The sequence below is a fragment of the Colletotrichum fioriniae genome (genome assembly GCF_027942845.1).
Source record: "Colletotrichum fioriniae strain IMI 355084 chromosome Unknown scaffold_8, whole genome shotgun sequence".
Lineage (NCBI taxonomy): Eukaryota > Fungi > Ascomycota > Sordariomycetes > Glomerellales > Glomerellaceae > Colletotrichum > Colletotrichum fioriniae.
The window spans coordinates 1,262,306-1,276,708 of NW_027076844.1; the positions used below are offsets into that span (position 1 = coordinate 1,262,306).

A 14,403-nucleotide genomic window follows, 5' to 3' on the forward strand; every position below is an offset into this window, starting at 1 on the left:
GGCCAAGACCTAGCAACCTACCTACTCCCAGTACAGGCATTTGGCAGCAGTTGATAATGTTTCAATGACGACTACGCCTTTACTAGAAAATGAAAGTTGATGACTAGCAAGAATATGTTCCATGAATGATCGTCTGGACTTCCTGTGATAACAAGACGGCAGGCTCTTGACCCCACTCATAATGGCATATAGCGCTGCCCATCGGGTTCATGTCGCCATGAATGCACTGGCACACCACACTGGAAGTATGTACGAGCTCATATAGGTATTAAAGAATGGCACTGGCGCCAGAGGTCTACAGACATCAGGTCACCTGTCTAATGGACATGTCTGGCGTGGCTCATATGAGGCCCTGGGTGTGAACGAGGCCTAGAGGCCACGATGACAGGCCAGTCGTTCATTGGTTCATTATACACATACCCATGGTATGAAGATGAAGTCCCGAGAATCACTTGCTTCTTGCCGTCACCTTTGGCACTCATCTGTCATAATAACGGCGAATAAGATGGCACTGGAGCTACTGAGTGAACACCGAGAGAAGAAGAAACCATACAATAAGAGCAGGAAACGTGGATCTGTATTGTTTCGGAAAGGGTCGAGACACAACACACAGCTGCCCGCAAGATGTGTGGCTTCGCAGCCTGCTTGAACCATCAAACTAAGCTCGCAATGCTATCCGCGTATCCTCGGGAACCCACTGAGTCAACCCGAGACTTGATCTCAGGAGGTTGCCAGATTAGGCGAAGTGGATTCATCACAGACCCATCTAATTGGTTGAAAAGAGACATTGGCAATTTGAATCGTAAGTTTAAACCTCCAGGCGCATGAACTTGACCCAGAAATCACACCTGAGGCGGTATCGATCGAGAAGACCCATAGGGCAGTGTGTTTGTGCAGCTGACGAGTGAACAAAGGACAACCTTGTATTCACCGGTAACACAGAAACATGGTGTTTGCTACCTTACCTTGGTCCATGGTGAACGCAACGGATGTTTGGTTCCTTCAAAGCCGTCGTCTATTTGAAGTTCCGTCTCCACCATGACTCGCAGGCCTTAGCCTGTCACTTTCGTCTCATTGGCTGGCGACACGCCAAAGGATGCGGTGCAGCGGTGCAATGAGCACTAAGGACCTAGGCTGGCGGCCCGATGGGGCGCCTGCATGATGCAAGGCAGCGAGAAAGAAATTGTTGAGTAACCTTCGCAGTTCTTTCGAATTGATGTAGGTAGACGACGGCGGATTCAAGGCCTGTTGTTCAGTCGCGTCGTCGAAATGATGGTATTCTGGAGGGGCAGAAAATGCGAAAAGTCCGAGGTAGAACGCTGCTGTATGACGTAAGGCATCCTGTACGTATAGGTAAAAAAGTCCGTCCGGTGGCCGGGATCGTCGGGTTGACGGAGCCGGAGGCGGCGGATGATAAGGTAAGCTGACGGGTGACAAGGATTGGTCACAGGGGTTGGTTGAGAGACCTGCAGTGCACCAGGCACGCCGCACACCAGATTCTCCCGCTTACTCCCAGGTCGATTACCACATCAAAGAGAAATGGACTGGCACACTGGATCCAGATGGGTTATGGATGGATCCCGCGTGCCCGCCCCATGCCGCTGTCCGCCCGTCATGCCGGGCTGACGCTCCAGACCCTTCCTCCGAGCGACTTCGCACCGTTACGCTGACGAGTAGAAGTTCTTCAAATCAAAAAAAGTGCGAATGCAACAAGAACCGCGTTCTTTGTAACACATCACTTGTTCCTGTCCGCGAAACCGACACCAGATAATACAGTAGTACACACATACAATGACGACCGATACCGCAGCTTCTGACCCCGCGGCCAAGGTCAAGTCCCACGCCTCGACGGTGTCTGACGTTGGGTATCCTCATGGCCACTTGGGTCACCTCAACGAGCACGAGGAAACGCAGCTCGCCGCCTTCAGAACGCTGCTCGAGGAGAAGGGGCTGTACAAGCCAGGCCCGCCAGCTTCCCACGACGATTCGACTCTGCTGTGAGTTATTCAGCAAGATCCTCTTTTTCTGCCGCAGTTCCTACTGCGCCGGAACATCCGGAAGCAGACAAGAAGGGCATTTTTGCTGACTTTTTCCCGCCTTATCATGCAGCCGATACCTTCGCGCACGAAGATGGGTCCCCGAAGACGCTCTCACGCAGTTCAAGGACACGGAAGCCTGGCGCGCCGCCAACGACATTGACGTCCTCTACCAGACCATCGAGCTCGATGCCTTTGAGCAGTCCCGTCGCCTGTACCCGCAATGGCTTGGCCGCCGCGACCGTCGCGGCATTCCCATCTACCTGTTCGAGGTCCAGAAGCTCGACAGCAAGACAGTCGCTACTTATGAGAAGCTGGGCAAGGAATCGACCTTTAGCAAAGCCAAGTTCGACGGCAAGACGCCCGCGGGCATGATGCGCCTGTTTGCGCTGTACGAGAACCTCACTCGCTTCACCCAGCCGCTGTCGACGCAGCTTAGAGACCGCGAGCACCGCGACGCTCCCATCACCCTGAGCACCAACATCGTTGATATCTCTGGGGTCAGCTTGAAGCAGTTTTGGAACTTGAAGGGACACATGCAGGCTGCTAGTCAGCTCGCAACGGCGCATTATCCAGAGACTCTCGATCGTAAGCAGACATCCATCATCGCCACATGACTGTACTGACAGAACATGACCAGGTATCTTCATCATCGGTGCCCCTGCATTCTTCTCAACAGTGTGGGCCTGGATCAAGCGTTGGTTCGACCCTATCACGGTCTCCAAGATCTTCATCCTCAGCCCCCACGAGGTCCGCCCGACACTCGAGCAGTTCATCGAACCCCGCAACATCCCGAAACAGTACGGCGGCGAGCTCGAGTTCAAGTTTGGCGACCAGCCAACCGTCGACTCCGCATGGGAGGGAATCGTGGAGTGGGCCCCCGGTCACGACCGCTTCACGTCACGCCCTGCTATCTGGCGCGAGACTGAAGATGGTACACGCGTTGAGTGCATTGGTATCGGCAGCGTCAAGGGCGTCGAGCAGAATGAGGTGATTTGCTCCGTACCCAAGACGTGGCCGCCCAAGGCTGAGGTACCTGCTGCCGAGCCGACACCGATTGCAACACCTGCGACTAAGGAAGGGAGCGTGACGGAAGAGGCCGCCGGCGCCAAGACGGAGACCGAGGAGCCTGTCAAGGCCGCCCATGCGCCAGAGGCTGGTATGCAGAAACTTTCCATTGCGGACGACAAGCAGGTCGCAGAGAAACACGTCGAGGGCAGCACGTCAACGCCCCCGCCGGGACTGGCATAGAGTAGTGGTAAATGGGCATGAGACTTAGAGACTGGGGTTTGCATATTTGGTATGGCAGGGTCGATCTGCTTGGTGATCTGGATATGGTTTGATCTAATACCCTGATGGTGATGGAGTAGATCTGGCAAGGCAAGGCAACATTGGCTGGAGTTACATCTTTATCGATTCATATCGGACATCTATTTAATAACAAAGCATTTGGTATCGCGACGTTGTACCGTCCCATCTACCCAATGACCCTGGGACAAATGCACAGAAGGTAGATCTAGGTTTGGGTCATCCCGTCTCCCCATCCAATCTATCGGGTCTATCCTGTCCGTGTGCAAGTGCAACAGGAACCAAAGTTTATCATCCAACCCACCAAACGCCTTTTTGTGCAAAACCGGCCCGCCATCCAGTCGTACAGGAAACATCTATCCCGAGTATCCCCTCCTCTTGCGCCACTCCGCCACACCCTTCTCGATCTCGTTCCACGTCACACCATCCCTCACGAGCTGCATGGTGACGCCCAAGCTCTCCGTCTCCCGATTTCGACTCTCATCGTCAAAGAACAGCATGTCCGTAAATGGAATGCCCGTCTTCTTGAATATGGTCTCGAAATGTTTTATCTTGCTGCTAGGGTATATCTCCAACGGTGCGTCAAAGTACTCGAGCGCCCTCTTTGTCTTCTCCTTCTTGCCACTGCCTCCTTCCTCGGCACTCGGCGGCGGGACGTGCAGGAGCTTGAGCATATCCCGTGCTAGATCGGGGGCCGATGTCCGTGACGCGACTGCGATTTTGATGCCTGCCAGTGGCAGAGTATAGAGTATTCGCGGCACGTCCTGGTAGAAGGCGAAGGACTCGCCGTGACGATCTGTGACTGCCGAATGTGTCGCATTGGCTTTCAGCGGGCCGGAGACATGTGTGTCGACCCAAAAGGGCCAGAGGGTGTAATCGAGGTCAAAGACAATGAGCTTCGGAAGGGGGAGCTCGTCGGTCAGGATTCGAGGAAGGGAGAGGGAGGTGGAATTCGTTGTCGAGGTCGAGGGTGTCCCGAGGTTTGTGGTGCTCCCACCTTGGGGATTCTTCGAGAGTTTCTTCGGCATCAGGTCGATCGATGAGAAAGGAGCGATTGGGAAGCTCTGCAGTATATTTGAAGCAGTCAGAAAGGCGAAGAATAGCAGACGTAAGAAATTGTTCCAGGTTCAGAAGAAGCGACAGACGAGCTTCAAAGTGGGAGGAGGGGCAAAGTGCCTTCGATGCGACTGCCCGTCAGAACGTCCTGGCCGTCCATGGTGGGGAGCGAGGAAGGAGTACGTACCTGCCTGGCTCGTGCTTCTGTGGCGGGTGCCTGCTCATCCACAGGACTCGGTAACTTAATGTACGTACCTGAGGCGGCATCGTGGCAGTTCCTTTGGGAAAGTGCGAAAAAATTGGAATGGTGAACTGGGATGAGAGAATCATGGAGATTCCAATTCCCATCCATCAACATTTCATACTAGGCCTTTTTTTCTTTTTACTTCTCGCCCACAAAGATGGAGAACATCGGATCGTGTACGAATAGAGGCATCCCAATATTCCATTCTACCGCGACATCTGCTATCGACTTTCCTCATGCCCACGGTAACTACCTCACCCAACAAGCAAAACACGAGCATTCTGTGAGCTCAAGACCGCCGTCCTAGCGAGCAAAAAGCATGTCTCGACGTTGGCCTGATTCGAACAGACGCTCCCGAAGGAACAAGATTTCTAGTCTTGCGCATTAGACCACTCTGCCACAACGCCAGATAACGAACCCGCTTTCAAGCGGGGATACTGGAGAGGGCTCCTCGATGAGCTCAAGGATGGGGCTCTGCGTTGTGTGCTGGATTGGGGCTTCTGTTGGAGAGGGCGGCGATACTCTCAATAGGGCGGTGAAGAAGTAACGCTCCGAATGAACCCTTGTCTCCTCCCCTACGCTGACTGGCGCCGGAGCTTAGTATCCTCTTTCGGCAGGACCGGCTTGAACTTCGGCTCCGACAGTTTCGAAGACTGGCGATTCGGCCGGCCGGTTGGCCCACTCCCGAACGTCTTGAACCGATCTCGACGGGGCCGGCCGGGCATCATCCTGCGACTATGACGGCCGGCGACGCAGCTTCGGTTAACAGGACTCCCGGGAGCCGCCCCTGTTTGTCCAAGCGAAACTTGACCCAGAAACCCGCGGATTTACGGACTTTCGGGTTTCTGTACCCCGCCGGCAACATGCCGACGATGCACCCCGCGATGGTAATACCCCACGTCCTGGTGATAGAAAGAGAACAATCGAATGTAGCCAGCAAACATAGGCTTGTTCAGCGAGTGACCAAGTCCCGGCAAAGTATAGGAACCTTATGTGTTGATTGTATCCGTTCGGAACTACTTTTTGGCCCCGAGAGCTATGGCCATCCGTCAGAAAGCATGTTTCGCCCATCCTTCACCGTGTGCCGAGGGAGCTCTGATTCGCGACAACTCATCCGGTAGGCTCATTCGGCACTTGGATTGAAGGAAAACGATACGGTTCGTTTTATCTCCAAGTCAATGTATGGTGATACTAAGAAGATGGGAGGCAGCTTCAGCCTTGGCGCGTCGGGCTTGTCAGGATTATCTTGAAAAACATCCTAGTGGAAGCCCAGGCTTTCTCCAAACGCCACGGGCCCCGAACCGCCGTCTGAGTTTCGGCACCGCGCCATCTGAAATTACACCATAAGAGCGCCCAAAATAGGGGACTAGCAGCCACCACAACTCCTTCTATACCGGACTCTGACGCCTCCAGCGCAAGTACCGAGCGTGCGTGACGTCCGATGGACTCTAGTGGGGTAGTGCGGGGGAACGAATATGGCCAAATCACCCATCCAACGGCATTTCCGCCGGTGAGATGTCAGCTCCAAGTCTAAATATAAGACGGCTCTGTCTCTGCGTGCTGTACAAGTGACACTCGACGCCAAAGCTTCGCGGCAGCAGCCAACCTTTCTTCTCAGTTCTTCACAGTCACAGCACCGACGAGCTACGCCCACCATGCCCGACCGGAAGATCCAGCTCGTCCGCCTGGCGCACGTCTTCTACAAGCACAAAAACATTGAAGAAGCTCGTAAGTTTTACGACGACTTTGGCTTTTATGAACTCGAGCGCAAGGGGAACAAGACATTCTATCGAGGCTATGGTACCGAGCCATTCGTGTTATGTGCCGAAGAGGCGGAGGAGGACGAGTTCGGAGGTCCGGCTTTCGTTGTGGAGTCCCTGGAGGACCTCGAGTACGCGTCCAAAACGTTGCCAAGCGCAACAGAAATCCATGATCTCGAAAACGTGCCGGGCGGCGGTAAATGTGTGACGTTCAAAGACCCCGTCGATGGCTGGCCACTGCATCTGGTGTACAACCAGACGCCAATCGAGAAGAGGGACCCGGGATTCCCGAATCTCAAGTTCAACTTCGTGAGCACAATATATAAAGACATTCAGGGAGCTCATGCTGATCAGAATACAGCCGGAAGAGAAGCATCGCGATGTTAACAAGAAGCAGCGTTTCACCAAGCGCCCGGCACCGGTTCACAAGCTGGGCCACTTTGGCGTGTGTCTGACGAACTTTGACAAGGCCTACGAGTTTTACACTAGCAACTTCAACCTGTACCCGAGTGAGGTGAGTATTCCAGGCGTGCGAAGCCAGATTGCAGTCATCCTGACATATATGATGTGCAGCTCGTCCACGCCCCTGACAATAAGGACAAGAGCGTCACCGTGTTTTTCCGCCTGGCACGTGGCAAGGAATTCGTCGACCATCACTGCTTCTTCTTCCTTGAGGGCCCCAAGTTCCACGTCCACCACTCCTCGTTCGAAACGCACGATTTTGACACCCAGGTCCTGGGCCACGACTGGCTGAGAGAACAGGGTCACAAGCTTTGTTGGGGCGTAGGCCGCCATATCATGGGAAGTCAAATCTTTGATTATTGGTGAGTTATTGTTGGGAGCCCCAGTGGCTTTCCGATACGTGGAAAACGGCGTGAAAAGCTGACAGGAGAACAGGTTCGACCCCTCCGGCTTCATCATGGAACACTACGTTGATGGCGACCTGCTCGACGACACGGAGAAGACGCACCACACTCCCGCAGCGCCGGATAACCTACACATCTGGGGTGAGTTAGAACCGTACCCGAGAAACATGGCCTATGCTAACAGATATCATACAGGTCCGGAGGTGCCTGCGACTTTCCTGGCGTGATAGCGGACATATTCTCAGTGTCTTTCTTGTAGCAAGAACATGTATCGTAGTGCATATAATTCGGCACAAACTTCCAGCAGAAGGTCAATTATATTTCAACCGCCTTGCGCCACTTCCAAATGTGACGGCATACAGTGGCTCACCCTCGATTCGGGGGATCTGCCGCATCATTGCGACCATTGAACAATTTTGGAGCGCAAAGTCCAGATTTCTACACATTCTGCCCGTGTCTTGCTTGATCATGGAGTTTACAAGCTCAGGCTTACCACACACAGACACCAGTACAGGGAACCGCTTCGCTCTGGCCGAACATCTCTTCGGTGAAGTACCAGTTTTACGTCACTCGGAGGAAGATGAGACGAGACGGGGAGTGGCTTTGCTGTGGCTTAGCCCCGATCGACCAGCCGACAAGCACAGGCCGAATGTAGAGCTGAGAGCTGGCTATTTGGGGGTGCTCTTTCTTTGCGGCTCCTCTTTTGAGGAAACCCAAAAGAAAGAGATTCCCGGTTCATGACGCATTGTCAAACATCGACAAAATAGAACCATACCGAAGACCTATGGCAATATCATCTCGGAAGTATTGGTCGATATCCGACCCTCGGACGAAATCCTTTCCAAGCAACTGTCACATACCATTTGACGCACGAAATTCGTAACCGAATCTGGGAATAATTAGACTTTCCGCACCTCCCCACGAACATCTAGAGACTCCGTACTGAAGTAATCGACGACCGAGGTGCCCTTAATGGCGGGGTCAATTTGACTGCACCTTGAAGCGACGACCATGTACCCCTGCACCACGATGCTAGCTTCTTTGGAGGAAGAGTGACTAACGAACCCTTGTCCTAGTCTTCCCGTTTAGCGTCGCATTCTCCATCGGCACTGCCTCCCTTTTGCGGCACCGGTCACCGGCGCAATGTCAAGATTCAACGGCCAAGAGGCCCACGTGTTCGAGCTTAAGCACTTCGACAGGTCTCCTGGCTTTCTGGCTGGCCGAAGAGGCCTACAACCAGGAGGGGCGATTGACGAGCTGCAGCTCTACTGGGGCGATGGTAAACAAGCTTCGGCTGTCTCGGTTGGCCCTTTGCCTCTTTGGGGCAGGTTTCACTGATTCAGGGGCGCATCGGCGCATTTGACAGCCATTGGTGTGCGGGGGTTAGGGTGATATTGCGGTCGATGATCATCTCGCCGCCTGCAGCTCCCGTCGGCCAGCTTCACATCGCAACCGGGGTATACGGAGAGCTGAAGCCTGAAAGGCCTCCCTCCCCCTCTTCGTCTGCGATCCAGTGGCACGTGTCAGATGTGGTTCGCACAAGATGTTCCTGAGTGGTCCAGGGGTGAGCCTTGGGCAATGAAGTCTTGGTTTGCCTCTTTACTTAAGGTTGGCGATTGCCACATCCATCACTACAAGTAGAAACATGGTCTTTTGATCCCGCATCCTCACGCATCCCGCCGCAAGCTGTTCGCTCTCCCACCCGCTCCGCACCTCCCTCTCACCCCGGGACAAGGACCACGAGCCACTCCGTGTGCCCATTTCACATCACCATGCGCGCTGACACCACATTTGTGCTGCTTGCACAGGCTCTCGCCGTCCAGGGCGTGCGGATCGTCCAGTCCAACGACGATGGGTGGGCAGAGCTCTACGTTCGTTCCTTCAACGATGCGCTGAAAGCCTCGGGCCATGACGTCCTTCTCTCGGCACCTGCTGAGAATAAGTCCGGCTCCAGTATGTACAATCAAACTCATCCGAAGGTTCATTCACACAAGAGACGTCCACTAACACTAGATCCATCACAGGTTCCCTCGACGTTGAGCCGAGCCCGCGCACCAGCGCTTGCCAGTACAACAGCTGCGCAGCCAACAGCGGACCGGTCGGCTTCAATGAGACCCGCAAGGACCTCCGCTGGGTCAACTCGTACCCGGTAACCTCCATGCGCTACGGTATCGAGCAGTTTGCTCCGGAGCAATTCAACGGTGCCGCCGTAGAACTCACCGTCTCTGGTCCAAACGTCGGCTCCAACCTCTGGCTCCAGGTCCCTTTCTCAGGCACTGTCGGAACCGCTGTCTACGCCTCAGGCACTAAGGGCATCCCCGCTATCGCCTTCTCCGGCTCTTCGGATGGCACTCTCGCGTGGAACACACAACCTGTGCCTGCGCGGAGTACGGTTTACGCTAAGCTCGCGACGCGGCTGGTTGATAAAATTGTGAGCGGAGGCGCTCCGTACCTGCCGGAGAAGACATGGTTAAATGTCAACTTCCCGAAGGTCAGCGATACGGAGTGTAACGACCCGGACCAGTTCAAGTGGGTCTTGAGCCGGATTAACCCGGGACTGCTGTCCGGTCCGGATGTGAGCACGTGCGGTGACGACGCGAGGTTGCCCGAGGAGAATACGGTTGTCGGCACGGCGGGATGCTACATCTCTGTGAGCGTGGGTGATTCCAATGACAAGACGACGGCGTCCAAGGAGAAGCAGCAGCCCGTGCTGGATCGGTTGTCTGGCTTTTTGTCTTGCCTGCCTTGAAACGATTGAGAAATTGTCTCTTCGACAAGATAGCTGCGTGTCAGTATGATCCTTCATAAACATATGAATGATACAGATCCATGAGTGTTTCAGGCTGCGGGTCGTCGACTGGTCCTTGAGAGGGTTAAGTTGCTTGCCCTCTAAGAGAAGAGTCTCGACAAGACTCAGTAGGCGTCACCTCTGCGTGAACATCTTCCGGCAGGGCAAGTCGCCACATACTATATAAGTCCGGTACTACCTAGTCAATACGGAAGCTTTATCCCCACACATCCGTGGCCACGCCTACAGCACTGAACGGGATATGCTCACATCAGGCACAGAGGTGCGATTGGATATTGTAGATGCGATTGCTAGGTGAGTGAGTAAGCTCCATGAGACCAATGGACGCTGTCTAGTGCACACGCTCAACGTACTGTTTATCATCATCCCCCATTCTGATGGTGATTGGGCGCAATAATGCTCGGGGGGCCGCATGATATGCTATGTCAATGTTCAGAGAGTAGTTTGGATATCGATGAGAAACTGGGACTTGTTAGCCTTAACAGATGTCGCCGCGCCGCACTCGCCCTCAGGCGTGAGCCACCTGATCTTTACGGGCTGGATTAGTATCCTCATGGGTGTCCTCTGTGGATTCATGCCCTGCTGCTCATCGACTTTGGTTCGAACATTGGTTCATTTAAATAGTCTTCTCCGCGGTCACTGTGGCCACTCCAGCAAGCTGCAAATCAGCGCCGAGCATTCGTGTCACATGACGGGATCTGCCAAGTGTCTGTCTTTCTAATATAGTCTCTACCTAAATAGAATTGGCCTGCAAGAGATGGACTTGGCGGATGTCGCCTCTGCGCCTCTACTAGTCCTAATTGGAGGGGACATGACCATGGCTCGCCGCCGCATTCACTGGAAATTCGATTTCAGTGAGAAGTGAACTCTCTTCTCCGCATCTATAGTACCGGGGATCCTCGGCTTCGGGGATGGAAAAGTGCTATATCTAGTCGACCAGCAAAGTTGCCCAAAAAGATTACGTTTAACCAAACAATCTGCTGAGTAGTTTTGTCTCTTGTTGTAATAACTTTCTAGACGGAATACTGCGTCAGAAATGCTCAATATGATATAATACATGTATGGTGTTCATAGCTAATAGGCCTCGATAGGACTTGCCGCGCTCGGCATTAGGTATGTGTTATCTTCTCTTTATCATATAGATAGCTATTGTTGGAGGTTATGGTATCCATTCCTACTAGTGGTGTTAATGGACCGCATTGCTGCTTAACCTTTCCTCTTATTAGGTGGGCGGTGTGTGCTAACTTATATTAACTTCGGGAGCACAGTAACTGCCTATACAAGAGCGTACTTTACAAAACACATCTTGACCCCTTTCTTTACAATCTCATTTTAGATAATCAAGATCTATGAGCTACATGTTGATCGCTTGTGACTTTGCCACTAAGTATTACTAATGCTAAGACAAGGCAAAATACCCTCAGCACTTATGAATATAGGATTTACTTTTTTAAGTTTATAGCCATAGCTATAATCAACTAATCATTCTCTTCTGTTGTCTATTATAGTAATATTCGCAAGTGGATATACCCTGGAGACTGACCGGTTTGGTTTGACAAGGTAGAGATATCGGTTTAATAACGTCGAGAACTGAATGCTAAGCTCACACACCCATGCTCTAGGTGTCAACTGCCTTTCGATCATTGGTGCTGGTGGCACTGCCCTCCAACCACTAGTGCTGGTGGTTATGATTCCTGCTTGTCCTTCTTCACAAATCAAGGCGGCGATACGCAACCTTTTATACTGAATCGGGAGGCCCACTTTGGCTATGATGGGCTAGGTCCCCGCAGGTAAAACCTTATGACCCTGGCCATCGCGCCTAGGAAGCTTTCTTTGAAATTCTGCTACTTCGACCCGTTGCCACTTTATTCATCCTGAAATCGTTTCTTAGAATACTCTTGAGACCCATCCATGCCCTCCCAAACGCCGTGTAATTCCACGCCAGAAGCAACGTCCAGGCCGCAACACCCAGGGCAGTGGGTGAACAAAGCGACTCGCCACAAGTTGCTCGATACGTCTCTTTGCTTTGGGCGATTCATTGACCGATTCTCTTAATCCATCGCCTCAGCGAAGCCTCAGAAGTGGCGGGGTCCCGGCGTGGATGGACTTGATGGCGGAACGCATTGCTTCTTTTGAGCTCACAAGGAGGTCGGGGTTGCGTGGGTTGTTCGACTTGTGGCCTGTGGTATATGAAGCCGTATTGCTTGTCATGGTTTTGGAATGCATCTGTATAGAAGGCTGTACGGCTTCTAAGTCAAATGAAATCTTGTGAGCGCAGGTACGTACTTACTTGGATGTTTGTGCACGGTATGTGTTGGAAGCGATTGTCCAGATGTATCTCTCTCTTCCAACTATCCGTTGCGGGCGATGATATATTGCTACTCCCGTCTATCTCCTATACCATGGAGGTAGGCAGTTTTGGTTCAATTCTCACTCAAGGTTGCCCACTTACCTCTATGGTTGCGAAGTCATCTCCGAAACGCGGGAACAGACCGACTGCAATTCATTGGTGACGGAAAGCTTGAGGCGAGTCATCGCTTTCAGCCTGAAAGATTCGTGGAATCATAGCCTCTTCCGAGCACTTGCCCTCTTGCTCATCCTAAGACCATAGGTTCTGAAGACCACTTGGGCCCACTGGAGAGAGGATCATGTAGCGAAAACGTAAAATTGCTATCCGGTAAAGACAGCAAACTATATGTACATGTTAGGAAAGTAAAATCGCCTGTCCATGGCCGTCAGTCTGCAGCAATTGGTGGTGGAATTCGGGGCTCCTCCAGTACACAACCACGTCAGGTTCATTATCTCGGAATGTAAGCCAATCCTTTACACCGACGTATTTGATAATTTCTCAGTCTGTGGAAAAGGTTCAAACCTATGGCGTTCCCGAGCTGACTTCCTACTTCATGATAGGCTCGGAAGTTGTTTTTGGGATCGCTATGCATGTTTTAGTGCTGACGATGAACACCGCATTTGCTGACGCGCTTGGCGTCAGCGGCACCCGGAACCCGTGGACTAAGGTGAGTAGTAGCTCGGGTAAAGGCTTTCACTGTTCGATTTCCAATTTTTCTTTGCTTTATGTCCCTACTTTGATAGCTCTCAGGCAACCTTTTGTCCGAAATAACCTTCATCGGCGTTGCAAGACCATGTCGCGATACATCGATCGTCAGCGGGTGCATCCGAACCCTCGACCGATGAAGGTCGTTTTGTTAAGCTTTGGACGGTGAGTTCGTCGTCCCATACAATCAATTCCATTTCCAACGGGACTCATTGCTGTGATATGACGAGACTAAATGGGATCCCAATAGAAACGCGACTTTGGGATTCTACTACGCACTCAAGATTCTGGGCTACAAGCCATACCATCAGCTCGAAGTCTTCAAGAATGGCGTACCCCACGTTCGCATGATGAACGACGCAGTCCGCGCGAGCTCTCAAGGGATCGGCAAACCTTTCACCCGTGAGGACTTTGACAAGTTCCTGGGCGATTTCGATGCCATCACCGACATCCCCGCATGGTTCCTCGAGGACCTCGTCGCAGCCTACCCTGACGCCAAGTTTGTCCTCACTGAGCGTGATCCCGAGGCGTGGAGAAAGTCCGTGGCCAAGACTTTCCAGCCACTGGGCGAGTTTTGGCTATCGCCTATGATTCGCCTGGTCGGATTGTTCGACTCGTATACGTACTACATCAGCAAACTGACCTACAGCTTCGTCTACGTTCTCTATGGGGGTTATCTAGGGCCCGACAAACAGAAAGCTCAGCGCAAGGCTGTCAAGGTCTATGAGAGACAGTGAGTGCGAAAAAGGATGGTGTTATTTCCGAGCACCTTGCTGACTACACTACTAGCAATAGGATGGTCAAGGAACTCATTCCAGCGGATAAGCTACTCGTGATTAAACTGGAGGAAGGACTTGGATGGGACAAACTTTGTCCTTTCCTCGGTCACGATATTCCAGATGTTCCTTATCCCAGAGTCAATGAAGCAGCAGAGTTCCAGGTCATGGTGATGAAAGACATGATAGCGTCGTGGAAGAAGACTGCGCTCAAGATTGGAAGCTTTCTCGTTCCCTTGATAGGGGCATCGATTTGGCTCTCAAGACAATCTTAGTTGTGCTCATGCCGCCACCTACTTAAGCTAGACGCCTCCACGCAATGATTACATTGGAGAAACCTATACTACTGGTTGGCCCAAAGAATTATCCTGCTCGCGAACCTTTCTCAACTTAACCATGAATTTTGACTGCCTGACAAAGAATGAGTTCCAGGTGTTCCAGCTCCTTGCATCGTTGTCCAACTCGAACTAAATTCCCTCAGCATCAGCATAAA

The 14,403-nt window shown here is 52.4% G+C and overlaps 5 protein-coding genes and 1 non-coding gene across 6 annotated transcripts; 4 read left to right on the forward strand and 2 right to left on the reverse strand.

The window, feature by feature from the left end:
- Nucleotides 1–1,791: 1,791 nt before the first annotated feature.
- N0V96_007145 (uncharacterized protein) lies at nt 1,792–3,287 on the forward strand (the record flags this gene model as incomplete). Its single annotated transcript, XM_065757938.1, has 3 exons — nt 1,792–1,997; nt 2,131–2,624; nt 2,677–3,287. The coding sequence occupies 3 exons, from the start codon at nt 1,792–1,794 to the stop codon at nt 3,285–3,287; spliced, it is 1,311 nt and encodes a 436-aa protein (XP_065613461.1).
- A 413-nt stretch (nt 3,288–3,700) lies between these two features.
- N0V96_007146 (uncharacterized protein) lies at nt 3,701–4,667 on the reverse strand (the record flags this gene model as incomplete). Its single annotated transcript, XM_053196272.1, has 2 exons — nt 3,701–4,408; nt 4,656–4,667. The coding sequence occupies 2 exons, from the start codon at nt 4,665–4,667 to the stop codon at nt 3,701–3,703; spliced, it is 720 nt and encodes a 239-aa protein (XP_053046391.1).
- A 302-nt stretch (nt 4,668–4,969) lies between these two features.
- On the reverse strand, nt 4,970–5,051 carry N0V96_007147. The gene has a single exon. It is a non-coding gene; the product is annotated as a tRNA-Ser (tRNA).
- Nucleotides 5,052–6,299: 1,248 nt separating this feature from the next.
- Nucleotides 6,300–7,497, forward strand: N0V96_007148 (uncharacterized protein; the record flags this gene model as incomplete). The annotated part of the gene is made up of 5 exons (XM_053196273.1): nt 6,300–6,713; nt 6,766–6,918; nt 6,978–7,228; nt 7,302–7,411; nt 7,466–7,497. 5 exons carry the CDS (start codon nt 6,300–6,302, stop codon nt 7,495–7,497), a joined length of 960 nt encoding a protein of 319 aa, XP_053046392.1.
- Nucleotides 7,498–9,042: 1,545 nt separating this feature from the next.
- On the forward strand, nt 9,043–10,019 carry N0V96_007149 (uncharacterized protein; the record flags this gene model as incomplete). Its single annotated transcript, XM_053196274.2, has 2 exons — nt 9,043–9,223; nt 9,295–10,019. The coding sequence occupies 2 exons, from the start codon at nt 9,043–9,045 to the stop codon at nt 10,017–10,019; spliced, it is 906 nt and encodes a 301-aa protein (XP_053046393.1).
- Nucleotides 10,020–13,270: 3,251 nt separating this feature from the next.
- Nucleotides 13,271–13,871, forward strand: N0V96_007150 (uncharacterized protein; the record flags this gene model as incomplete). Its single annotated transcript, XM_053196275.2, has 2 exons — nt 13,271–13,299; nt 13,385–13,871. The coding sequence occupies 2 exons, from the start codon at nt 13,271–13,273 to the stop codon at nt 13,869–13,871; spliced, it is 516 nt and encodes a 171-aa protein (XP_053046394.2).
- Between the last annotated feature and the right edge of the window lie 532 nt (nt 13,872–14,403).